This window comes from Monodelphis domestica, chromosome 5, assembly GCF_027887165.1.
Source record: "Monodelphis domestica isolate mMonDom1 chromosome 5, mMonDom1.pri, whole genome shotgun sequence".
Lineage (NCBI taxonomy): Eukaryota > Metazoa > Chordata > Mammalia > Didelphimorphia > Didelphidae > Monodelphis > Monodelphis domestica.
The window spans coordinates 227,493,207-227,520,981 of record NC_077231.1 but is presented as its reverse complement, the minus strand read 5'-3'; the positions used below and the strand labels follow the sequence as shown (position 1 = coordinate 227,520,981).

Here is a 27,775-nt window from a genome sequence, read left to right as displayed (position 1 = left end):
TTGTGAACTGATCCAGCCATTTTGGAGGGCAATTTGGAACTATGCACAAAGGGCGATAAAAGAATGTCTACCCTTTGATCCAGCCATAGCACTGCTGGGTCTGTACCCCAAAGAGATAAGGGACAAAAAGACTTGTACAAAAATATTCATAGCTGCGCTCTTTGTGGTGGCCAAAAATTGGAAAACGAGGGGATGCCCATCAATTGGGGAATGGCTGAACAAATTGTGGTATATGTTGGTGATGGAATATTATTGTGCAAAAAGGAATAATAAAGTGGAGGAGTTCCATGGAGACTGGAACGACCTCCAGGAAGTGATGCAGAGCGAGAGGAGCAGAACCAGGAGAACATTGTACACAGAGATAAACACACTGTGGTATAATCGAACGTAATGGACTTCTCCATTAGTGGCAGTGTAATGTCCCTGCACAATCTGCAGGGATCAAGGAGAAAAAAACACTATCCAAAAGCAGAGGACAAACTGAGGGAGTAGAAACACCGAGGAAAAGTAACTGCCTGACTACAATGGCTGAGGGGACATGACAGAGGAAAGACTCTGAGGGAACACTCTGATACAAATACTAACAACATGGCAATGGGTTCAAGTCAAGAACACATATGATACCAGTGGAATCACGCGTCGGCCACGGGGGGTGGGAGGGAGGAAAAGAAAATGATCTTTGTCTTTAATGAAAAATGCATGGAAATAATCAAATAAAATACTATAAAATTAAAAAAAAATATATATATATATATATATATATATATATATATATAAAAGATACTTGAGTGTTGGTGATTCAGAAGCTGAAGGCCAAGGAAGTAGTTTTAGAAAACAAGAATGGTGCCAGGGACAGAGGTAACCTTGAATCTCCAAAACATTAAACTGGACCTTGCATAGATAGGTCCATTCCCCTTGGACTCATATGACCCTGTACCACAGTGACCCTGAACACTGAATATGGGTATAGGTAACCATCCATGCTGCTAGAAAGGAGTAAATATAAACCCAAATTTAGTACTTTCTCTATGGCGTTTCTGTTCAGCAGGAAACTTCTTAGAAATACCTCATCATTCAAAACTAGAAAAATTTTGAAGCCACACAAACCTGATTGTTTGCACAGGGGGAAAAATGCCACAGTATTAGATGGGGAATGGTCAGCTATTGTGGAAGTCTGATGCAATCCTACCTGATCAGAAGGGAGGAGTTGGATGGCAAGAAGATTAACAGCATTGTTTATCTATTCCTCAATTCTTTGGGTTTACCTGTGGGTTTAGGGCACTTTCAATAAATATTAGCTTAATGTCACTGAATGATTTTTACAGAGCTTCTCTGGAGATAATGCCTTATCTGACAGAAAGCACACTGGATTCATAACCCTACGATGTGGATTTCAATGCTAGTTTTGCTACTTAGTTCATGAATAATATTATGTGAATCAAGCCTTTCCATGCTTTAGTTTTCTCGTCTATAAAATAAGGAGGTTAGATGATCCCTAAGGTCTCCACCAATTCTAAAACTATGTCCTATAGGTAATTCTGGCAATGGGAATTTCATCACCAGAATAAATTTCTGGAGGAGATATTTGGAATGAGGGTGATGTGCTCACTGAGTCATCAAGAATAGTTTCTGTTTTATTCATTATGAAAGCTGTGGTAATATACTCTTTGTGGCCTGCAGGGGTTAGTGCTGAGGATGGCTGCCTTTGCTGGAGGAAGTGAGATAAAATAGTCCTTTGCAGACAAATAAAGTCAAACCCCTAAAAACTTTTTTGCAGGCACCGTGGTTTCAGACCTTCAGGGAAAAGGTAAGCTTATCTAAGAGCCTAGAGTGGGGGTCCAGCTTGGTCAGGGTGTAAGTGGTTGGGGGAGACATTGTCGGGTAAATGATGGGGGTCCCTTGTCATCTGACTCAAGAGATAAAGATTTAGGAGTGTGTGCATTAGAAATAGTTCCATAGACAAGTTTGGGAAATTTCTTTTGTCTTTTTAGAGATTCCCTCTTGAAGCCTTCAGAGCTCACTTAGGATGTTATCTCCTCTAAAAAGGCGTTCTTAGCAGCTCTTCTTCAATGTCCCTCACCAATTATTTTGTATTTAACTTTTATATTGTTGGATTTACTTCTCTGTGTGCCCTTTTTTGGCTCCCTAGGAGCATAGAGGTTCCTGACTGTCAAGGACTTTTCCATTTTAGTTTAGATCTCTTCAGTGCCTGGGATATATTAGGCACTTAATGCTTATTGAAATTAAAGGGAGTCAATTTCATCTTAACCGGTACAGATGTGTTTATGCATGAGAGTGTGTTTGTGTGTGTATGTGTTTACATATGTATGTTAGTATTTGTATGTAGTTGCGAATGTGTGTGTGCGTGTGTGCATGTGTGTGTGGAGTGACATGATGTGTCATGGTCCTCTTCAGCAGTTAGGTGAAGCCTATGGACCCCTTCTCTGAATAATGCTATTAGATGTATAAAACAGAATTCAAAGGATTAGAAAGGAAACCAATTATATTCGATTAAAGGGATATTTCCCCTCATGATAAGGGAGACCTGGGCTTAGAGTCAAAAGACCTCAGTTCAAATCTTAGCACAATAACTTATTGCCTCTGTGACACTGGGCCAATCACTTCAAATCTCTGATGTTCTGTTTCCCCAAAATAAAATAAGGGATTTGAAAAAAAATATTTATCTCAAAGTCTATGGACCTTGTCAAAGAGGAATTACTGATTCAGCCCTGATCAATAAGGCACACTCAAAAAATAAGGAAAGGTAGATCACTGGCCCACCCAGGCTGGTGATCTTTTCAAACCACACACAACTTTTATGGACCAGAGTCAAGAATGTCCATGTATGGACAAAGAATGCAAATACACACACTCTGATGAGGAAAGAGGTTTTATACCCAATCTCAACGTTTCCCCGTGTCTAAGAATATAGGGGAGAAGCTACGTTCAGACCATGGGTTCCTAGAGACTGTTCAATATGTACTGGAAGGTTGAGCAAGGTTTAAACATGAGTCACTTAAGTTAACTTTGCACACCTACATTATTAATTAGATTGCAAATTCCTTGAGGGCAGGACTGTTTCATACTATCTTTGTATCCTCTGCATTGAGCACATAGAGCTTTCTCCTGAAGACTGTCATCACACTCCTTGATACCTTCTCCAAATCTAGCTGTTTATACTCTCAAATGTTTGACAGACTTAGCAGGGTAGAGAAAGTGGGCATACTCTGGCTTCTCAATAATACCTTCAGAGCTTTTCTCTTGTCACCATCACTCCGCAAACACTTTTCCCCCTGGCAATTCATTTCATTGTTGTCCAGGTCTTTGGATTGTCTCCCATGAGCCTCTAACACTTTCTCCACTTTCCTTAAAACATTCAGAGCCCAGGCTTCTCTACTTCTTAACTCTTCCACATTTAATCCCTTCAAATTCCCTGGCCTCCCAGGTCCTCACCATCCTAAGCTCCCATAATGTCTGCATCCTTTGTACTAAAAACCTTAAGACCATCCCTTCCCTCTACTCCCCACTCCTCCATTTAATTAAATTTGCTCCATGTACCAGAAATCCTAGTTATATAAAACACAAAGAGCTTTCTGCTCTTTGCCTCTCCTCTGTCTAGACTTGATGAAAACAATAAGCTCCACTTTAACTTTAAACAATAATATCCACTTTACAATGTTAAAAAGTTACTTTGTTCATGTTAATTATGTTAAAGGTTTTTTAAAATTGCCTTTTCTTTTTTCTTTTCTTTTCTTTTCTTTTCTTTTCTTTTCTTTTCTTTTCTTTTCTTTTCTTTTCTTTTCTTTTCTTTTCTTTTCTTTTCTTTTCTTTTGGTTAAAATAATCACTTTATTTCCCTCCCTCCCTTCCACCCACCCTTCCTACAGCCAACAAATTGCCTTTTCTTAAGGCAATGGATAAAGAGGTCATCTTCAAATAAGATGAAACCATCTGGGTCATGGAGCAGTCACTTCTCTAGGAAGGCAGCCTTGGCCACGGGGTCATGCCTCGGAAAGCCCAGGATATGTGGAATCCTTTCCCCTTGGCTTACTGTAATTTAGGCAGTCTTTCTAGGCTTTCCTCAAATCACACATTTGTTGTTTACAAACAACATGTGCAAAGCGCTGTGCTAGGTTTGGTGGGAGTGCAAGATGGGAAACATGGAGATATACAAGACTCAGGCCCTGCCCTCAAGGGCCTTTGAAATGCAGGATTTACGCAGATGAAATATAGATGTGCCCACAAGAGAAGTCAAAATAGATCCCATTCAGAGCAGACAATAAGGACTACAGAGGTCAGAGGAGACAGAGATCACTCCTGGGGAAGGTATTCTTCAAAGGCTTCATGGAGGAGGCACTTCTCACCCAGTTATCATATGGGGAGTAGAGATTTGCTGATGCATTATGAATGTTTTGCTATCTAAATTTGAATATTTCTCTTTTTCTCCCCCACTAAAACCTCAAAGATGGATGTTACTGGAAATAAACCTGGCATCTCAGTGAGTATCACTTCTCTTAATTCCCTCAAGCACCCTAGAACAGATCAAAGTCAGTTCTTCCCTCCTGCTGCCTGAAAATGCCACCAGACAGATGGAGATTAGGGATTCCTGCCTAGGAAGGGACATGGAATGTTCTTTTCCAGGTCTCCCCACATCATGACATGAACACTTTGCTGTAAAAGAACAAAATTCCACTTTACTGTGTAAGAAACTTTTTCCAAATTCAATATTTAAAGGCAAAATAATAAATTTCTGAGAAGACAATAGCAAACCAGAGTGTACTTCAAAGGAAAACAAAACTGTAAAATTCAGAATTTATAGAATGTAATACAGTATCACTACCTCTGGCTTCGGTTCAAATTTTTTAAAAAGTCAGGGGTCTCTAAGGACCCTTGGGTCCCTTCCATGCCCTTCTTTCACCAGTACCCCCTCCTGTGCTTCCAGTCTCCTACTGCACCCTGTCCATTTTCAACCCTCCTTCCAAGGAACCTCAGAAATAAAGGGCCTCTGCATTAAGATTCTTTTCTTGTTCTTTTCTCTGCTATCCACACTGAGCTCTCATAAGTGTCATCCTTTCAGTGTCCTCTTCTCAGTTAATGCATCATTTGATCAATTTTTTAAAATAATTTCTTAGTGGCAGTCAGTCAAGTAAGTGGTTTGGTGGTTAGAGCACTTGGACCTAGAATCAGGAAGACCTGAATTGAAATCCTCCTGAGATACTTAGAAAGCTATGCTATCCTAGGTAAGTCACTTAACCTTTGCCTGCCTCAATTTCCTATTCGCTAAGATAGACATACTAACTACACTTACTTCTCATGGTTACTGTAAGGATTAAATAAGATAATATTTGTAAATGGCTTTATTAAACTCTTTCCAGAAAATGTTCTTTGCATTAAATAGAATGTCAACTCCTTAGATCAGAAGAATGAATAATGAAGGAATCATCTTGAAACAAAAGGAGCCTCACCTCCCACTCCACACCTCATTCTCTCCCCACCAGAAAAAAATACTTTCCTTCAACAAAGTTAATTTCTTAATCTGCCAAATAAAGGGATAGTATTTTGTGTCATCAATCTATAAACTTAGACCTGGAAGGGATCTTAGAGACTTTGGTGCCTCCCCCCCATACTGTATAGACTATGAAGACACGGAAGTTTAGAGGACTGTGGCATATTCACAAATAACAGATAAATGGTGGTGTGGGCTAAAAAGTAATCAAGTGATATATTCAAAATTCCGGGGTGGTTCAGTGGAATGCAAAATCACCTCTAGCCAGCTGACTAAAGATGATCTCAAGGATATGAGCTAAGCTTTAAAGGATGGGTAGGATCCTAATAGATGAAAACTGGGGAGAATATTGTCTAGATGTAAAGAATGACAAGAGTAAAGGATTGGGGTCAGGAAAGAATAGGCCATTTGGAGGAGTAGGGGTCTACAGCACATGGGGGATAGTCTATCAGTCAATAAGCATTTCTGAGCACAGTTGCTATGTTACAGGCACTGTGTAAGCTCTGGACATATGAATCAAAAATTTTAAATATTATCTCTGACCCTGGGAGCTCACATTTTAATGGGAAAGACAACATGCAAGGGTGCATACAAGATATGAATGGTGCGAATAGAAGATAATCTTAGAGGAAACACAGCAGGGTTGGAGGATTGGTAGTTGGGGAAGGCTCTGCAGAAAATGAGATCTCAGCTGAATCTTAAAGAAAACCAGGGAAGCCAAGAGGCTTTGGGGAGGAGGAAGAGCATTCTAGGCTTGAGGGACAATCAGTAAAAAGGTAAGGGGAAAGGAGAAGGAGCACCCTGTTGGAGGAACAGTTAGAAAGAAGCCCAGAGAAACTGAGTCACAGAGCCCATCTGGTGGAGTGAAATGTAAGAAGCCTGGAATGGGAAGGAGGGGCCAGGTTGAAAAGGGATTTCAGTGTCAAAGAGGGGGTCTTAAATTTGATTCTGGAAGTGACAGGGAGTCATTGGAGCTTATTTAGCAGGGGAGTAACATGCTTAGCCCTGTAATTCTGGAAAATCTCTTTGGCAGTGGAGTGGAAGAAGGATTAGAGATGGGAGACACTTAAAGCCAGGAGACTAATTAGAAGGCTATTGCAATGGTCTGGGCTGGGTGATAGATGACAGCCTACCATAGGGTGATGGCTGTGTGAATAGAGAGAAGGTGACATTTAGGAGATGTTCTAGAGAGAGTCTTAGCAACAGATTGGATACTGCCAGTGATAATGGGGAGTTCAAGATGGCACCTAGGTTGTGAGCCCAAATATCTGGAATTTAGTTCTTCAGAGAAGTATGTAAAAGCCCTCTGGGACCAGACTAACAAAACCTTTTACTTTTAGACTGTGTTCTGTAGGCAATGGATTGCTGTTGGTGGTTTCTAACTACTATAAGCCTCTCTCAGCTTCTTCTTAACAATTAATATTCTCCCTACTTTACAATGTTGTTATGAGGTTTAAAACAAAATAATTGAAGTAGAAGAGATTTGGGAAAGTTACAATTATCATATAAATATGAGGTATTATTTTTTGCTCCCTATCAAAGAGAACTTGAAGCTCCATCTGTGGAGACTGTGCTTCAGGAAGATCCCAAGAGGAATGGAACCCAGATAGGGTCATGGCCAGGTATCTGGCATAGCTGAAGTGTTCTCCAATCTAGCAACAAAAATAAATGAGTCAGAGTCATGGCCAAGCTTTCACATAAAGAGAGTATGCAGGCACGTTCCTGTATGATGATAGTCATTAACAATTCTTCTCTTCCCTCCCAAAATGAGTCTCCTTATCTTGTTCTGGTGTCTGAAAATCCTATCCTTAAAATTTTGTTCCTTTATACCAGATCATTTCGTTTCTATGCATTGGTCATTGTAATGCAAATGGCCAAGAGAATGGTAACACTTTATACTATTATTTCCCAGCTAGGTGGTACAGTGGATACAGTATTGATTGGACTTAGAATTAGGAAGACTCAAGTTCTATAGCAATGGAAAATAAAGGGTGCAAGGAATGATGGACAGGAGCTTGAGATCAGAATCTTCCAGAGCCTGGTTGGGTCAGAATTCCTAGGGACAGTTGATTAACTGTCACTCTGGACCTGAGAGAGAAAGGAGACAGGTGTATGTGTGAACCATCTTGAAACCTATCCATCAAGACACTGGCCTTTTTAATATCTACTGGCTGTGATGTGGAGTCATTCTTCAGTCTTCTGCTGTGTAAAATTTAAATTAGTATCTAATAATAAAAATATTATATTTTATGAGGTTTATTAAGGATTATTAGAAATCAAGGATACAAAATAATAACCACATGCCCATGGTTGATTAGCCCATTCAAAATCCCCGGCTTAACTTACCACTAAACTTACTACATCATTGCAATGACAGAGAGAGAGGGAGGCTTTACAGCCAGTTAAATATGAATTGTGATCTCACCTATGTGGGGACTCAAGTGAGATTATAGGGAATTCTGGGAAATACCCAGGACTTCTGGGGATTGAAGTCTAGGGTTCAAAATCTCCATTTATACAGCTGGACAGTGACTGAAGAGTGGAATATCTACTTGGAAGAGACCATTTGTGGACATTACACCTGGAATTCCCGTTTCTGACTCACCAAGGACTCTGTGAGATACTGCTACCCTGTTGGACTTGCCTTTGAATAACTCAGGTTTTAGTCTAGTGTAAGTCAGATATTGGTTATTTAATGGGTAAAAGAATTCAGATGTCACCCTTTCCCATTTTCCTTTCCTTCATCCCTTCTATGTTAAATAAACTCAATATTTATGTTTTTTCCACTGTATTACTTTCCTTCCCCTATCCAAAATTATATATACTTTTAACAGTTCAAATATGACCTGAGATACTTACTTAGCTGTATGATCCTAGAAAGTCACTTACATCCTATTTCCCCCCATTATTTCTTCAGTTGTAAAATAGGGACACGCTAGAAAAGGAAATGACAAACCATTCCAGTATGTTCGCTAAGAAAACCCTATGGACTTCATGAAGAGTCAGACACAACAAACAACAACCATTAATAACTCAGTAGGAATTATTTTTACCAGAGATTCAAAAGACAGACAATTAGCAGAAGACTCAAGAATAGGACAGGAGGCAGGGAAATGTTAATAGGTGGGGAGGGAGGGAATTGTACTAAATTGAGAGGACAAAGGAGGATGAGATCTAGGCTCTGAGATCAGTAATGCTTATATATAAAACTAGTAAGTTGAAGTGGGAGAACACTAGGAAGAAATTTTCCCACTCTCCAGTTTTGACAAAGGACAATCTAGCTGGGCAACTTGGAAGACATAGTGAGGGACTTCCTTCCCTGTGTAACAATTAAATTTTGGTGAAGCCAGGGAAAGGGAAACAATTATGAATATGCCCAAGTCAACTGGGTTTTATAGAGATTTTAATTAATAATACAATGATTAATCAAAGAAAGAGAGAGAATAAGAAAGGAATAAGTATGAAGGGCCTTAAGTCAATATGTCTTAGACCTGAGTCTTAAGAGAGAAATCAGTGAGATTTTTATTACTCACCACAAAATCCGTCTAAGCAAGGATTCTAATGACACCAGGCCAGCATTCTTCCTCAAAGAGCCTCCTAGCCAGAGATTGTTTCAAAGGGCCTCTCTCATGGCTCCCTGTCGGGGAATTGAACCCCGGTCTCCCACGTGACAGGCGGGGATACTCACCACTACTGCTGGACCTGATCAAGGGAAAACTAGCACTCTGTTGGAAGCATGGAGACTTAAAGAGAAACAAACAAGCCAATTGCTGAACCCAAATCAACTGTAACTATAGGAATATAGTAAAAAGAGATTTGTTTCAATCTGGCATCAGACACATACTAGCTGTGTGATCCTGGGCAAGTCACTTGATTTTGTTTGCTTCAGTTTTTTCATCTGCAAAATGAGCAAGTGAAGAAAATGGAAAACCACTTCAGTGTCTTTGTCAAGAAAACCCCAAGTGGGGTCATGAAGAGTTAGACACCACTGAAACAAGCAGCCTAAATTGTAGGTGTTTGCCAAGATCAATCAAGAGATATGAACAGAGAAAGTCAGCCAGTTTTGAAACCCCAGTTCTTCCTATACCAGTCTTATATTCAAACCATAACATTATCCCAAGTAGTAGATGAACAAACTTCTTAAAATAAATTAAAACCATTTAAGCATAAAAATTGAATGAATGACTAAGTGAGATATGGGCAGTTACTAGACCTATGATTTCACTAACAAAGGTAAGTTTTTGTCAAGTTAAGTCAAGAAACATTAAGTACTGTTAATATAAAAATAAGGCAGAACTACCAAAGTAGTCAGAAAATCCAAGTCTTTAATCGGGAAAGGGATAAGTCCAATATTTGGCCCTTTACTCAGAGTTTGGCGCCACAACTTTTACAGGGTTTACACTCTGGATGCTGGGGATATTAACCCTGGGAGAGCTGCTGCTCTAGATGACAACTCCAAGGAACAAAAGAATTTGGGAAACCAAGGGACTGGGAAATATGAATGGTTGACATTACCATGGTTACAAGGATATGGGAGTGTTCAAACTATACTGACAGAATACAATCAAGCTTGGAGAGGCTAGGGTCTAAGGGAAGGGGCTGCTTACAATGGATACCGAAAGGGTGGTCTCTGCCTAGGTATGTGTCTTCTTGGGAAAGGGTCTCCGATACAATAGGGTCCATTATTCAGTCTGAAACTGCTAGCCTGAGATTCCCTTCAGGATGGATTCTTACAGGAACAGGGAACAAGTACAAGCTTTGGGGTCTCCAATTTACAAGCTAGTCCTAAAACTTGGGGTTCATCAGATCTTGCTAGGTTACAAATTTGGGGTTTCTAGATTCCATGTTGACAGTACCTAGTAGGTATCAGATAGTTCTAGGGATACAAAGAGAGGCAAAATCACTCCCTGCCCTCTAGGAATTCACGATCTGCTGAAGGAGATAACAGGCAAGCAACTGTCAAATGATATTTATGGCATATATGGGAGATCATTTCAGAGGGAAGGGAGTATAGGTTAAGAACTGAGAAAGACATCTTGAACAGAGTAGGATTTTAGCTGAGACTTGAATGAATGCACACAAACCAGTAGATGAAAGGAGAGAGAATTCCAAGAATTAGGGACAGAGAGGGAAATTTACAGAGTATGGAGGTAGAGTCTTTTGTGTAAGGGAACAGCCAGAAGGCCAGTGTCACTGGATTGCAGAGAGGAATAAGGTTTTTAGTAGAAAGTAGGAAGGAGCGAGGATATGAATGGCTTCAAATTCCCCAAAGAGGAATTTAGATTTGATGCTAGAAGTAATAGGGAGATACTGGGATTTTATAAGTAGGAGAGAGTAACATGGTTGGACTTTGGTTATGAGAAGATCACTGAGAGCCAAGTGGAAAGATGGTGTGGTGAGAGACTTGAAGTAGAGAAGTGAGAATGCTATTGCAATAGTTCTGTCTACCAAAGCAAATTAGCACTTTTTTTTTTTGCACCTCTCAGTGTTACAGATTTGGCTACAGAACTAAAAGTTTAAAGAATTTGCCCAGGATTACTCAGAAAGCACATGTTAGTGATGACAAAGTTAGAACCCAGGATATGCCCCAAAGTGAGACCCTATCCACTATACCATACTGTCTCTTTCAAATGACTAAATACTATAATTAAATGAAATAGTAAGTTTAAAAAAAAAAGAAACTGGGCCATTGAGTGCCTCCTTCACTAATATTTAATGGTTATAATTCAATGTTTATCTCTAAACATTTGGTCCCAAACCTAAATGAGAAAATTATGTTTTAACTTGGTCTGCTTCTCTTAACATTAATTCAAAAGTCAACTGTGGCCTGTGTACAATTCTGGAGTTCTAGGACTTTAGGCCAGATAAGCATCAAAAGTCTTTGCAAATGACTATCTTGTTTTCAATAACTTTTCTTCTTTATTTCCCTTCCATATTTGTTGACCGTCATACAGAGTTCTGAATTGTTTGAATTTTCCCCCACAGTCCCCTGATGGAGTCATGGATGTTGATGAGGCCAATGTTCCTAGGATAGTCCTGGTTGGGAAAACTGGACATGGGAAAAGTGCAACAGGGAACACTCTCCTTGGGAAGGAACTTTTTGCATCTGGTGTATCAGCAAATTCTACGACCAAGACCTGCCAGAAAGAAGTTGCATCCTGGAAAGGGAAAGGTTTTCTTGTTGTTGATACACCTGGGCTGTTTGACACAAAGAAAAGCTTAGAAACCACTTGCAATGAAATCAGTCGTTGTGTCATCTATTCCTGTCCAGGGCCACATGCCATCATTCTGGTTCTGCAACTGGGTCGATACACTAAGGAAGAAAAACATTCTGTCTCTTTGATTAAGGCACTCTTTGGGAAGTTGGCCATGAATTACATGATCATCTTGTTCACACGGAAAGATGACTTGAAGAATGAGAAATTAGACAACTTTTTAAAAGAATCTGAAGACCTTCAAAGTCTTATCCATGAGTGTGGTGGAAGATACTATGCCTTCAATAACAAAGCAGAGGGCAACGAAAGAGAAGTCCAAGTGAAAGAGCTGCTGGACCTGATTGAGAAAATGATGCAGAATAATAAAGGAAAGCATTTTTCGGATAAAATATATGAGAAAACTAATGAGGCACTAAAAAGAAGAAGGAGGGCCCTGAAGGAAATCTATACCCAAGAAAGAGATGATGAAATACAAATTATAGAACAAGAATATGCTAATGAATCTTCTCTCACAGAAGAGCAAATAAGGGAAAAGCAAGAAAGAATAAAAAAGGTTGAGAGGGAGTATGAAGAAAAAATGAAAAATATAAATGCAGAGGCTGAGAGGACTGTATTTGAACAAGTTGTTCAGTTTGTAAAGGATTTGATTTGTAAAATTTCTGGTTGGTTCAAGAAATGATGGTTTGCCTGGTTTGTTTATTTTTTTATTTAGTTTCCATTAATTTCTTCATAAATATTGATATCTTGGATTTACAGAACTGTGAACTTATGAAATAGATAGAATTGAGTCCTAATTCCCATTATGTTACTCAAAGATAAAGGATTTTCAGGCAAGGAAAACTATGCATGGGTCCCAGTATATAGATCTTTCTCTTACATCAAACTTCCTTTTTTCTCAATTACTGTGCAAAACAAAACTGCTGAATAAAAAGTATTTTTCTTTGGCCTTGTAGATTTGATAATGCTACTTTGCTTCATTTCATTTCAAGAGAACTGAATGTCTTCTGTAAAAAGGAAAGGGAGTTTGGGGATGTGTAGGGATAAATTATGTTGGGTCAGTATCAGAAGATTTTTTGTGGTTTTGGAAGGCCAACAAATCCCAGCCAGGTAAAGCCTGGTCTGAGACTACACATACAGATCACTCCATGAAATGGGAAAGTAGGTTTAATAAAAGAATAGGGTAGAAGAGTATGAGATAACCTAAAGCTAATTTTTCAACATACCCCAGGATCTAATGTCTCTTCACAGAGATTCCTTTAGAGTAATTTTCCTACACTAATCCTCTCCTCACTACCTAAATCCCCAGTCCCTGTCCTTGGCTAGACTACAACTAAACCCCTTTAGCTGGTTTTAAGGAAAGGATCTATGGAAGCCTGATAGGGCCCAGGGAAGGTCCTAGATCCAAAAGGGCCCAGGCCTGGTCTTACCATCACTGCAGATGTTTGGTCAGGATCACCAGGTTGTGTATCGATGAAATACAGCAAACAAGACAGCAAGCAGGACAGGAACAAGGATATGATCAGCCACTAAGGAAATGTAGCCATCATCTCTAGATATCTCCAGAGACAGAACAGCTAACAGCCTCAGTACCAGTCTAACTCTTCCTTCAAAGTTCCAGGATCTTCCTGCTGGTCTCATGTCACTTCTTTCTGCAAACTTACATACTTTCGTACGTAACAACTTTTTCTTATAACCCTTCTACAGCAAGGCTTTATGATAAGCCATGTGATGGACAGAGAAAGAAAGCTATGACACAGGCATTGTCCTCTAGGTACCTCCAGTCGAACTGAGGAGACATGATATACATGGAAGAAACAATGGAGGACATAAGTAAGCAGAGTTTCATAGGGTCAGAAGCAGAGCTGAAAGAAACTTAAGGGTCATCTAGATTCATTTAAAAGATGAATACTAGGTCTAGTGGGAATAAAATCATAATTTAATAGAAGGAAGCAAAAAAAATAAATATGATCAAGTGCCAAATATGGACATAGTCTTGCTGTGCATCTTAGTAAGCCCCTAGACCTGTTTAACCTTCAATGTTTTCATCCATAAATCAAGGAGTTGGACTACTTGTCCTCTAAGATCCCTTGAAATTATTACAATCTCTCTTGACTATGGAATAATTGGCTCTATGAGGGGTTAGGAAGGAAAGTGGTCCTGACCATCTCGCAAAATCCAGCTCAGATACACCTACTTTATGAAGCCTTATTTCTAGAAATAGTCTTTCCTTCATGAGACTATGAAGAATACTTTGTACTTCTTTTAATAAAACAATTAAAGAAAACTCATCTTCTTTCTTTGTATCAATTCTAAGTCAGAAGAGAGGTAAGGACAAGGCAATTTGCCCAGGGTCACACACCTAGGAAATTTTTTGGTCACATTTGAACCCAATACCTCCAAACTCTAGATCCAGCCCTCTGTGCTATCTAACTGCCCCAACAGATAATATCTGTATAGCACTTAGCATGATGTCTGACACTTAAATTCTTGTCCTTTTTGCTTGTTCCCTCTTTCCCTTTCCTTTTAAGTACCATTAATTATACTTCTAATATTATAATTATGTGTTAGTGAGTGTGCTTACAGTTGTGGGTGTGTTGTATTTGCCCTTAAAGCTCAATAAGGACAGAAAGTACTTTTCATTGACTTTTACATCTCCCATGGAGAGAGCTTACTTAGCACTGTGCTTACACAAAGGAGATCCTTGGGAAATGGAAAAATCGGGGCTTTATAACATCTGGAGGCAAACAAATAGCCCATGCAAAGATAATTACAGAGTTTCTAGATGCCATACAAAAGCCAAAGCAAATTTCCGTGATTGACTGTAAAACACATGGCTATGGGAAAGATTCTGTGTCCAAGGGTAATAACGGAGCCATCATCACAGCCAGATTTATAGCCCGAAGAGCTCCAGCCTATGTCATGAATCTCTCAGTCATTGAGTCAGCTTATCAAGATGGAGGTTCAGGTATGGAAAGACAAATTTGGAGCTAAGGAAACTAATGGAATATGGCTGTCAGACACAGGAAAGCCTATCTTATCAAAGCAGTTCTATTACCATATTTGCAATTCCATCCAAGGTAAAAGACACTTTGGAACCCAAGGATTGTTAGTGTAAAAAGAAATTGGATTGCACCAGGAATAACATCTGTTGCAAATAGAGTCTATGGAAAATGTTCAATCTGTATGAAATTCAATCAAAGGGTGTTTAAAAAGAAAGGTTTAGGTGGTAGACCTTTAGCTTACACTCCTTTTGAAAGTCTACAAATAAATTATATGTATATGACTAAAGCTAGAAAATATAAATACTCTCATTGACCAGAAGCATTTCCATCAGCTAAAAAAACAGCAGGGTTTGTAATAAAGGTGTTACTTAAGGAAATAATTCCTCGTTTTGGTGTCCCATGTGTTATTGACTCGGACAGTGGAACACACTTTATGCAGGAAGTTTTATGTAGGGTTTTTGAAAATTTGGGGATAACAGCTAGTTTTCATACTCCTTAACATTCACAGATCTCTGGTCAGGTCAAGAGATTGAACAGAGAGTTAAAGACCATAATTGGAAGACTCTGCTCAGAGACTCAATTGAAGTGACCAGAAATCCTTCCTCTTGCTCTGTTCTACCTTTGTACTCGCCCTAGTGCAGATTTACATATCTCTGCTTTTGAAATATTATATGGCCATGCTCCATTACAAGATAAAATGTGTAAACAAGCTTATGACTCCATGCTGGGAGGAGATTTTAAGGTAGCTTCTTATATAACAGCATTACAAAACAGGCTAAAAGAGCTTCATGAGATGGGACTATTGCAGCAATCTGGGCCTTTAGACTTTTCATGTCACAATATAAAACCAAGAGACTTAGTATATATTAAGAACTTTGCTAAAACATCAGCAACACAGGAAAGTTGGAATGGACCTTTTAGGGTAATTTTAACAACACCTACAGCTATCAAAATCTTAGAGAAAGAACTTTGGGTACACTGTTCCCATGTGAATGTTGCTCACAGTAGAGAAGGAGAAAGAGAAACAGAGAGAGATAGATTTAGGAGAAGAAAGAGATGAGATAGAAAATGATTGCTTAGAAGAAAAATGAAAGTTTCATCAGGCAAATAAGATAAGCGGCAAAAAGTTCATAAGGAGAGGATGAATGAGAGGAAGAGGAGTTAAAAGCAGCCCAGAGGAAAAGCTTGAAAACAGAACTTAACAGCAGTAAGGAGAGAGCAGCTAAATGCCAGGATGGCAGAGTCTTTAATGATTATGTAGAGAAGAGGATCAGTCAAGGACTCTAGATAGAGACTGTAAGATGAAATGCATCATAAAACCCAAAAAAACACTTTCATATGTAGTTGCATGCAACAGGATATACATTCAAGAAAGAAGAGATTCATCAGATAAGACGAAAAGAGGAAAAATCTGAAAAGTAAGTATGATACATCCAACAAGCTTACATATGGTACATATTCCACTAATTGTTATGAAATCTGTTTTTATACAAATATCCATATAAATAAATGGATGTTTTGGGAAAGAGTAAAATAAAATAATAAATTAAGTATAGTTATGTATTAAATCCATAAGGTCTTACCTAGATAGAAGGTCTGTTTGAGATATTTTATTTAGGTAATATCAGGGAACAGAGAGGAAATAATGTCAATGATGCAATAGGTACATACACTGAATGTCATACACACATATGTATATAGCTCTGTAAATAACTGTAATATTTATACTATAATATATTGTAATATAATATAAGTGATATACATATATTTACATATAATATAGGTTTTCTTCTGTACATTATGTATATATGTAAAAGAGATGTTTATAGTTGCTCAAATGCAGAAGTTTTACAAATTTGTACACATGCACATATATAACACAAATATGTATATATAAATATGTAATATCTGTACCGATTATGTAAAAAGGATGTGTATAGTTAGAATAATAGGATAGGATACTTAGTTTAAAGTTTAATGTAGAAAATTTGTTTAAATGTATTAGCAATAGCATGTAGAATAGAAAGACTTTGTTTGGAATTATTCAGATTAGATCGTTTAAAATGTATTTTGCATAAGTCAGTTTTAAAAATTAGATTGTGTTTTTTTTGTGAAAGCTTATTATCCACTGATTTTATTCTAAGTTTATCTAGTTTTCTTCTAGATTTATACATTTATATAGATATAGATATAGATAGATAAGATTGTGTTTGTCTATTAGCTAAGCAGTACTAAGGGTTTGATAGCAAATTGTTTTTGAAGAGTTTATTGGAATGTTTAACTTTTGAATTGTATTGCATTTTGTATTGATAGAGATCATAATATTCACATTTCTAAGTTGTTTTGAGTATGCAAATGTTGTTGAGTTTAAACTTTGTAACAATTTGTTGTAACTCCTTGTCCTCCTCCTTTCCTTTGTTCAGGTCCCTAGCATAGGCAAGTTAAACTAAGTATAGCGTAGTAACAGTAGCTCTTTATTATTTGGGGGGTTAGACTGTAGAATAATTATGTGGCAAAGAAAACAAGGTAAGTTATTGATGTGGAGATGACAAAACTTATTCCCCCCCCCAAATTGGAGTTTTAATCACCACAAAGGGGTAGTGAAGAAATAGGAAGACAGGGAAAAGCTTTTTGCAGAGGTTTATGATTGACACTACATAGATGGGTGGTTCATGAGTGGAGGCAGGGAAAAGGAAAGTGTGGGAAAAGTGTTTAAGGGAGACTGAGAATGACAGCGAGAGGGGAGTGTTCCTTTCTCTTTGAGAGGTTGGAGGGAGTACTTCCTGTGTGGAGGACCTGTTGTTTCTGGGGGAAAAACTATTTCCCCAGATCCTGAAATTTCTCCATCATCCAGCTCATCCCTGAGATAGTTATCTGACCCACTTGGATTTCCCAGTGCCTATCAACCTTTACATATCAACCAGTTCCTGGGTTCCAGTTGACTTGGAGATTTCATCTTGCTGAGGAAAGCCAACCAGAGCCAAGAGACCTGTCTGCCTTGGAGTTATGGTTGAAGCCTTCCAGGTTGAATTCATTGATTACCTCACCCACATGTACTCTGACCAAACTATTTCTCATCCACCATAAATATTTGGAGGACCAGAAGTTTAGGAAGATAGATAGGAAATTTTGGGTAACAGACAGAGAGTGTAGTTGTAAGTTAGTATCAAGAACAGAAGAATAGATCCTCAAGGATCTCTTAGGTTTGGAAGGAGGAGATTTAGAGATCTAGAAGTAGGGAAACCTATTCCTGGCCCTCCTTCCTTTCCCTGTTTGAAAGACTTTAATAAATCCAAATACTTTTCATAAAGAAAGCAGTCAGATTGTGTTTCCTGTCAGTTGAATGAGTAGGCCTGACAGACTGGCCTACAGCCTAATAGATACAGAGAAGAACACGACCAATATACTCACTTATTTCACTTCCTTATTCCTTGACTCCACAAGATCTGATGGCATAGAGCCATAATTTATATAAATCTCTTTTGTTTTACAATAAATTTCACATCTCCACTCCCCTGTAATTTCTTAAAAAAAAAAAAACTCTTACTTTCTGTTTTAGAATCAATAATAAATATTAGTTCCAAGGCAGAAGAGTGGTGAGCATTAGGCAACTGGAGCTAAGGGTCATGTCCAGGGCTATACATCTAGGAAGTATCTAAGGCCAGATTTAAACCCAGAACCTTCTATCTCCAGGCTTGCCTCCATCCACTAAGCCACCTAGCTGTCCCTCCCCTGTAACTTTAAAAACCATTTTTCTTCATCTTAAAAACTTAGTTCCACCTGAATACTGATTTTTCCTGTTAAGCACAAGTTTGTTAACTCTGAATAAAACCAAAGAGCAAACATGAATCTAAAACAAAGATGCTGATTCCATTGAGAGTTTTTTTTTAAAGGCATGTGTGTTAGAACTTGGAACAAAGATGAAGTTTGAAAAGGAAAAGTAGGTAACAGATTTTTATAGTGTTTTAAGAAAATGGGGAAGAAGTCTCTTAGATTGAGCAACAAAAGAAAAACTTCTATTCAGCAACAAGAGATATTTGTAAACAATTTGGAATGTTCTTCAGCAATTTGGAATGCTGACCAGGACAAGACTTTGATGAGGTTGAAGGAGGTAGCCTTGAGGTTATTTGTAGAGCTTTGGCAGCCACTCAGGCTGACTTAACTTCTGTTAACTTGGAAATAACACAGAACTACTAAAGTAGTCAGAAAATCCAAATCTTTAATCAGGAACAGGATAGGTCCAATATTTTGACCGCATCCAGAGCCCAGCACCAAAAATGTTCACAGGGCCTACACCCTGGGACTCTGGGTACAGTATCCCTGGGAGGATCACCACTTGAGATGATAGCTCTGAAGAGGGACAGAACTTGGGGGCCTTTTATACCCTCTGGAGAACTAGGTACAGGGATTCTTCATAGACTACCAGCAAACAGGCTCCAAAGAGGTCTGCAGCTAGCCTCAGGGGTATCAGGGAGGGGTCAACTATAACAATTATAAAGGGAAAGGTAAATTTAAGAGCAGGGCTTCCTGAGAGGGGACTTTAAATACAATGGAAGAAGCTTCTAAAACAAATAAAGGCACTCTCCATTTTGACTATATTTACAAATCTGACTCAAACTAGAGTCCCCAAATGGTCCAAGGTCTATAGTTCAGCCCAAAACAGTTGTGCCTGGTGCTGGGGTTTCTCAATGGGCAGGGGTAAAATTGAGGTGTCCAGATTTCATGTTGACACTTTCTTGCAGAAGCATCCACAAGATATGTTTTTGCTTTATCAGGTTAATCCTGGTGACCCTTATCAAGATCTAGAAACCAAGTCAATTCCAAACAACACAAAGCCATTAGAAACCAAGGTACTCTAAAAGCCCTAGTAGAAAGTAAGTTGATTAGGAGAAGATATGGTTTAATTCATTGTAATTGAATGTAATTGAATCGACAGCACGCAGCTTTCTAACGTCAACACTTTCAAGTACCTGGGCAGCACCATCACCAACGACGGGTCCCTAGACCATGAGATTAATGCCAGGATTCAAAAGGCCAGCCAGGCACTTGGGCGGCTGCACGGCAAAGTCCTCCAACACAGAGGTGTAAGCACTGCGATGAAGCTCAAAGTGTATAATGCAGTGGTCCTCAGCTCACTCCTGTATGGTTTTGAGACATGGACACTGTACCGGAAGCACATGAAACACATGAAACAGCTGGAGCAATTCCACCAACGCTCTCTCCAGTCAATCATGAGGATCCAATGGCAGGACCGAATCACCAATCAGGAAGTCCTCGACAGAGCCAACTCCACCAGCATCGAAGTCATGATCCTCAGAACCCAGCTACGATAGTCTGGACACGTCATCCGCATGGACCCACAGCGAATACCAAGACAGGGATTGTATGGTGAACTGTCAGCTGGACTCAGGAAACAAGGCTGACCAAAGAAAAGATTCAAGGATCAGCTAAAGTCCAACTTGAAGTGGGCTGGCATGACACCAAAGCAACTAGAACTCGCTGCCTCTGACAGAAGCAGCTGGCAAACCCACATTCACCATGCCGCCGCCACCTTTGAAGATGAACGACATCGACGTCTTGCTGCTGCGCATGAACTCTGACACCAGGCCACAACCACACCTCCCGTAACAACTGGCGTCCCAGGCCCCATGTGCCACACACTCTGTGCCTCAGCCTTTGGACTCCAAAGCCACATGAGGGTACATCAATAGATGATCATGCACAAAGACAATTGTCATTCTCGGTCACCGAGAGACTACCACTACTACCACAGTGTATCAGTCTCTGTGTACAATGTTCTCCTGGTTCTGCTCCTTTCACTCTGCATCAATTCCTAGAGGTTATTCCAGTTCATATGGAATTCCTCCAGTTCATTATTCCTTTTAGCATAATAGTATTCCATCACCAACAGATACCACAATTTGTTCAGCCATTCCCCAATTGGAGGGCATCCCCTCATTTTCCAATTTTTTGCCACCACAAAAGAGCACAGCTATGAATATTCTTGTACAAGTCTTTTTCCTTATTATCTCTTTGGGGTATAAACCCAGCAGTGCTATGGCTGGGTAAAAGGGCAGACAGTCTTTTAGTGCTGTGAATTTTAGATTAATCCACCCTACTTTAACAAAATCAGGAATGTCTACACCCATACTTAAGGATTAAGTATTTAGGAGGATGGCCTATGACAGACATGTGCTAGCAAATGACAAATCAGAAACAACTGACAGACCCCTGGACTGTCCTAAGTCAAACCCAAGATATCATTGGTACATGTGAGACACAGGAAAGTGATGTAAAACCATCTATATATTTCGCGTCACTTCCTCTCTCCAGCCTCTTTGGTGGCGGAGAGGTGGCTGATGGCAGCTTGCTGAGCATCTTGGCATCCTGGTGTGGTGGCAGTTATTGTCTGGTTTAGCAGTGAGTTTTCCTTGATACCATACTGGAGGAAGCCTAGTAACCTAGTTCAGGTGAGGCATCTTTTCTGAGTTCTCTTGGAGTTTAGGATGACTCTTTCTCCTTTACCTTCCAAACACTATCCTCTAGAAAGCCTCTTATGTTCTTCAGAGACCTCTTTGGTGGAGGACTTTGAACTCACCCTGGCACAGGCCAGGCGGGAGAAATCCTATACCCACCTCTCTCTCTTCTCCTTAATTCCTTTTGTCCTTTTGTGAACACCCTACTATGGAAACCAATAGCATGGAAATGGGCTCGGTTGAGGAAGCATGTGATACCCTGAGGAATATAGGAGGGGTGGGGAGGAGGGGGAGAGGAAAAAAAAAAGGTGATCTTTGTTTCTAATGAATAATGTTGGAAAATGACCAAATAAAATAAACGCTTAAAAGTTTAAAAAAATAAAATAAAATGAGCTCAAGAAGGAAATAGCAAAAAAAAAGAAAGAAAGGATTTAAATTAAAATTATGGTATTTGTATTTAAACTAAATAAGGAAAATAGCATAAGTAATCACATAAACAACTAAGGTAAAGGAGTCCACATAATTATTTATAGGATTATAAGTTAGAGTTGAAAGGGATCTCAGAGGTCATGGAAACTGAAATTTGAAGAAATTAAATTATTCAACTAAGATGACATAGATAGAAGCAGAAAAAGCATTTGATAAAATTCTCTACTTATTTATATAAAACTCCTAAAAAGCAAACATGCAACAACTCTTCTTCAATGTGATTAAAAGCATATATTTAAAATCAAGAACATGCAATATTTGGATAGAAGCAACTGAAGCTTTCTTATTACAAATCATGGGAAAAACAATGTTTTCTCTCTTCTCTCATGTCCTAGCCCCATGATAGCAAGCCTATGGTATATGTGCCAAAAAGAGCAAACAGAGCCCTCTCTGTTATCAGGTCTGTAGTTGCCCACCAGAGTTTGTTACTAGAAAGCTAGAGGGACTCAGAGAGGAACTGTTCTTCTCCCCCTTTCCATGGACCTGAGGATATTTCTCATTTCACCTACCCCTCTGCCCAGTAGCCCAATTGGAGTACTTTTCCTCTCCCCTGTCTAGGGTAAGGTGTTGGGGGACAGGGTTCATTCATATGCTGCATGAAGGTATGGTAAGGATGGCAGCCTGTTGTGTCTGTGGTGAAGGTGATTCCCATGGTGGGATTGGAGAGAAGCATAGCTCTCAGAGGGTAGCAGAGGTGGAGGGGAGAAGAACACTTGAGCCACTCTCCTCCCATTCTCCACACATGCCTCTCATCACCTGCCCCACCCACCCAGCAGCCCAATGGGAATCCTTCCTCCCTCCTATTTCTGAGGTAAGGCAGAGGAGGGTAGGGGAGTAGTGGGATGTAGCACTTCATCTCCAAAAGGTTTGCCATTACTATCTTAGACCCTAAGAAACCAAGAACCAAACAAGGTAAAAATTCAATAAATTAACAGTAAAGAAGACTAGAATTCCCTAATCACTAACAAGCATTTGCTTAGCAATTCCTACCTTGCTTTCCTTTAGGTTCCCAACATTAAGAAACAGAGAAAATGGGGCAAAATAATCAAATCAATTATTTGTCACCCCCCTAAACTCAAAGAAAAGAACCCCAAATCTAGCAAGACCAACTCTATCCCCCCAGAAGTCTTTTGGGCAGAGACCTAGGATGGTGAACCTTAAATTGCCCAGAGAGCGGGGGAGACTAAGACACTTAAAATCTAAACTCTAGCGATACTGTCATCAGAGGGGAGAGAGTAAAAAAGTGATCAGCAAGGGAAAAAAAGGAGTGGGGAAACTAAAATTACCAAAGATTTCAGGGGAAATGAAACTCAAAGATCTTGAACATAAATAGGCAAACCAACATGGGAAGCCTTAACAGTGGAATGAAATGATGGCTCCAGATCTAATAGAAGCCTTCAGGCATCTATGGATAAATTCTGTAAAACATAAGAAAAATGCCTCTGCATACCTGATGAGGCAGGGGATTTTGTGAATTCCCAAAAGAGCATGGAACTTCAGTATTTAGTTCCAGAATGGTTTAATAAAGAAATAAAAATTATGAGAGCAGAATTTATGGTTTGCACAACAGAAATAATTGACAATATAGAAAAACTTGAATCCACAGTGGCAAGTTTCATGAACTAAACAAGAGAAAGGATAACCAATTGGGATGGCAGATACATGGAAATGAAGGGCAGTCTGGAAGAAAAGGAGTAAAAAAAAGTCACATTAAAAGAAAGCATACTTTCCTCATAAGACAAACATTGATCTCAAAGACAGTTTGTATAAAGACAATTTAAGGATTATAGTCTATTAGAAGAACATGACATATGGTACTAACTTAGAAATAGAAAGGTGGATCAGTGAGATAGACTTGGAGTAAATGACAGTAGAAAAATAGTGTTCAATAAACTCAGATCTCAGCTTTTGGGACAAGAATCCACTATTTGACAAAAATTGCTGGGAGAATTGTAAAACAGTATGGGAGGAATTAGGCTTAGATCAACATTATACACCCTATACCAAGATTAACTCAGAGCGGATAAATGATTTAAATATAAAGAGGGAAATAGTAAACAAATTAAGTAAACATAGAATAGTATCTATCATATTTTTGGGAAAGGAAGGATATTAAGACTAAGCAAGAGATAGAAAACACTAATGAATAATTTTGATTATATTAAATTTAAAAAATTTCTGTACAAACAAAACCAATGCAACCAAAATTAGAAGGGAAGCAACAAATTGGGGGGAAATTTCTTATAACAAAAACCTCTGACAAAAGTCTCATTTCTCAAATTTATAAGGAGGTAAGTCAATTGTACAAAAAATCAAGCCATTCCACAATTGACAAATGGTCAAGGGACCTGAATAGGCAGTTTTCAGAAAAAGAAATCAAAACTATCAATAAGCACATGAAAAAGTGTTCTAAATCTCTCATAATTAAATAAATACAAATTAAAACAACTCTGAGGTACCACCTCACACCTAGCAGAATGGCCAATATGACAGTAAAAGAAAATAATAAATGTTGGTGGGGATGTAGCAAAATTAGGACACTAATGCATTGATGGTAAAGTTGTGAATTAATTCAGCCATTCAGAAAGGCAATTTGGAATTACGTGCAAAAGGCTTTAAAAGAATGTTTACCCTTTGATCCAGCCATAGCACTGCTGGGTTTGTACCCCAAAGAGATAATAAGGAAAAAGACTTGTACAAAAATGTTTATAGATGTGCTCTTTGTGGTGGCAAAAAAAAAATTGAAAATGATGGGGTATCCCTCAATTAGAAAATGGCAGAACAAAGTGGTATCTTCTGGTGATGGGATACTATTATGCTGTAAGGATTGATGATCTGGAGGCTTTCCATATGAACTTAGAGAACCTCAATAACTGATGCAGAGTGAAATTAACAGAACCAAAAAAACATTGTACACAGAAAGTAAAACATTGTGGAAAAATCCAATGCAATGGACTGTAATAGATAGTAATATTAGAATATATTTGATGGGTAATTGATGACTAACAGATCATGCAGTTATCTACTTTTATTTTAACCTCCCTTCCTCCTGTTTCCTCCCTCTCTCCCAGCCTCCCTCTTTTTCAGCCTCTTCAGCTTCCCCTCCCCCCTTTTTTCTGACTCTAAATCACTCAGGGTGAGCTTGTGGTGTCTCAAATGAAAATGCTTCCCTCTTCCTTATCTTAAGTAAGGGGTTCACTTGGGGAACACAGTAAAGGGTAGAGAATGAAGGTAAGAGGGTTGGGGATTTCCCTATACTACAGGTTGGGGGATATTGGGATAAAGTTCAAAATTGAGAGGAATGATTGATAGGTCTGACAGTTCAGTCACTATCATAAACAGAGCAAGTTAGAGAGATATATGGACTATTGTCCTTCTTTTTTCTGCCTTGAAAATCACCAGGCCACCTCCAGCTTGATTTCCAAAGTCCAAGAGAAAAATCAGCTCCTTCCTTCCTCGGTACAAGGCAACCAGGAGAACATCCCATCCACAATTGGTCTGGCTCCAAACTGCCTTTCCCGGTAACATTCCAAATCAGAATCCTCTTGTTTGATTGAGAGGTCTTCACTCAGCTGTTACAAAATCATTCTCAATTTCTGTCTTCCATAGGACTTTGCTACTAGTGGCAATGCACCAAGCCAGGACATTCCTGAAGGTCTTATGTAATAGAATGCTATCCACATTGAGAGAAAGAATTATGGAAGTAAAAATGCAAAAGCAAAACATATTACATCACTTATCACACACACACACACACATACACGTACATATACATATATATGTGATTTTGGGATAGGCCTTAAAAATCACTCTATAGCAAAAATGAATAATATGGAAATAGATATCAAGTGACAACATTTGTACAACCCAATGAAATTGCTTGTTGGCTCTGGGAGGGGGGAGAGAAGAGAGGAGGGAAAGAAAATGAATCATGTAAACATGGAAAAATCTTTTTAAATAAATTATTTTTTTAAAGGTAATACAATATCAACCAAAAGAAGAACATGACAATTTAAAAGATCCCTAAAAATAATAGAAGAAAATTGCCCAGAAATTCTGAACAAAGAAAACAAAGCACCAATTGATAGAACTCATAGATAACCTCCCCAACCCCTAACCCCCCCCCAAAAAAAAAAAACTGAGGTAGCAAACTCCAAGGCACAAAGTGGTTAAAATAAACAATTTTATTGGGGAAAAAAGTCTGAAAATTATAAGGAACTTAATTAAGGTTTTGGCTAAAATATATGAGAATTCTAAGATAATACTATGGTTGCAAATTTTAAAATATTGTAGCTCAAGTCAAATTGACTTAATAGTTTGTTTACAAAAAAGTGGAAAGAGTGAAAGTAGAGAAATGTAAAAGAGGGAAGAGAAGAATTCTAGTTTATCACCTTAAATGTTGCTCTAGTCCCCAGCTCAACCCAGGCAGGGCTCGTTAACCCCTCAGATAGAGGACTTGGTGGTAAATTAAATAAGCATTCAACCCACATGGCCTCCTCCAAGAAGGGAAGGCATCTCTCGAACTAATCTCTCTAGAAGCCAGGAAAGGAGGGTGAGTTTTTCACTCATCCAAGCTGCAACTCCAAAGGGAAAAGATCCAGGAACAGCTTTACCAGAAGTAGTCCAAGAGCCAGAGAGTCCCAGGTTGAAGTCCCAAGTAATAGCTCCAAGCTGCAGTCCCAGTCCAAGATCCTCCAAGACCCAGATTCAGGCTGAAGACCTCTTGGACAGGAAGGTCAGGACCTTTTATAGTCCTTTTTTCACATCATTTCCTGCCCCTTCTTCCACTTTACAGATGGTAATTGCAGTCTTTAAGTTTGCTTAGCACTGCCCTGGGGGTGGTAAGTCACTTCTGGAGTTGTCACCCACTTTAGTAAGTGGCTTGTAGACCTCTCCTACTTAGTGTTAAATAGGGGTGTTTTCAGTTTTTGTTGATTAATTTAAAAACAGGAAAGGGGAGAGTTATGATCAACAAATAGACTTTTAAATATAAAGAAAAGGAAGTTAAAATAATATGACTATTATACCCCAACCAGAAAATTCAAGAAGGAATGGAATAATGTGTTCTGAAGAGTAGTGAAACTCAAGATATAACTCAATGTGACCAACTCTGCCAATCTGAGCCTAAGAGTAAGTGAAAAAAGGTGGACATTCAATAGCAAAATGACATTTGAAATAGTCTTAGAAATCAAACTTGAATAGATTACTTACTTTCCAAATATCCCAGGCTTCCTTTTTCTGAATTAGCCTGATTGTCTTCCTGCTTTCTTACTGAGCACATAATATTCAATAAACACACTGTCATGGGGCCTGAGAGATCTGTTGAGATTATCTAGTCCAGTGATGGCAAACCTCTTCCCCATCCCAACCCATCCCCAGACCAAGTGCCATATCCACCCACCCCCGAGACCACAAACAGTGTAGGGGAGGATCCCCACACTGAGTGCCAGGTATGCCCTTACCTGGGCTGTTGTGTGGAGGGGTGGTTGAAGTAAGGAATGTCCTCATAGAGTGTAGAGAGGGGGAAGATAGTGGCCCAAGAACTCAATTCCCCTCCAGATCTGCAGCCTGTAAGCTCTCCATTTTATCCCTTGTAGTCCCATTGGGCTACTGTGCAGTGGGGCAGGTGATGTGAAAAAAAATGTCATCAGGAGAGTTGGAGAGAGGGAGGGGAGCATTTCCACCCAAGTTCCTCTTACTTTCTAGTAACAAACTGGGTGGGGAGGGGGCATGTGCCCACAGAGAGTGCTCTGTGTGCCATGTTTAGCACACGTCATAGGTTAGCCATCACTGATCTAGTCCAATAGTTAAGGAAATGGGTGCCCAGATAAGCAATCAGCATTACATACTGATTGGGACAAAGTTAGGAATGGAAAATCCAGGTTGACACTTCTTTCAGAATTTTGCAACTTATTTCTTGGACTCTTTCTAGGTTTGTCTGCTTATTCACCAATTCTATAAAATGTATAGTGAAAAAAAAATCACCAACTGGGAATGAGGAGTTCTATGTCACTGACACAAACATGTAGATAGATGCAAGTTGGTCCTGACCAGGCGTGATTAGGAGATGATGGAAAGAAGAGGAAAG

At 39.1% G+C, this 27,775-nt stretch overlaps 1 protein-coding gene across 2 annotated transcripts; it reads left to right on the top strand.

The window, feature by feature from the left end:
- Positions 1-1,708: 1,708 nt before the first annotated feature.
- On the top strand, positions 1,709-12,672 carry LOC100017544 (GTPase IMAP family member 9-like). 2 transcript variants are annotated; one of them, XM_016426241.2, is made up of 3 exons: positions 1,709-1,807; positions 4,465-4,497; positions 11,491-12,672. In XM_016426241.2, the coding sequence occupies exons 2-3, from the start codon at positions 4,465-4,467 to the stop codon at positions 12,397-12,399; spliced, it is 942 nt and encodes a 313-aa protein (XP_016281727.1). In that variant the 5' UTR covers positions 1,709-1,807; the 3' UTR covers positions 12,400-12,672. The 2 variants fall into 2 exon arrangements, with proteins under 2 accessions (XP_016281727.1, XP_056655877.1); XM_056799899.1 differs by lacking the exon at positions 1,709-1,807 and having other exon boundaries at positions 3,923-4,497.
- The last annotated feature ends 15,103 nt before the right edge of the window (positions 12,673-27,775 follow it).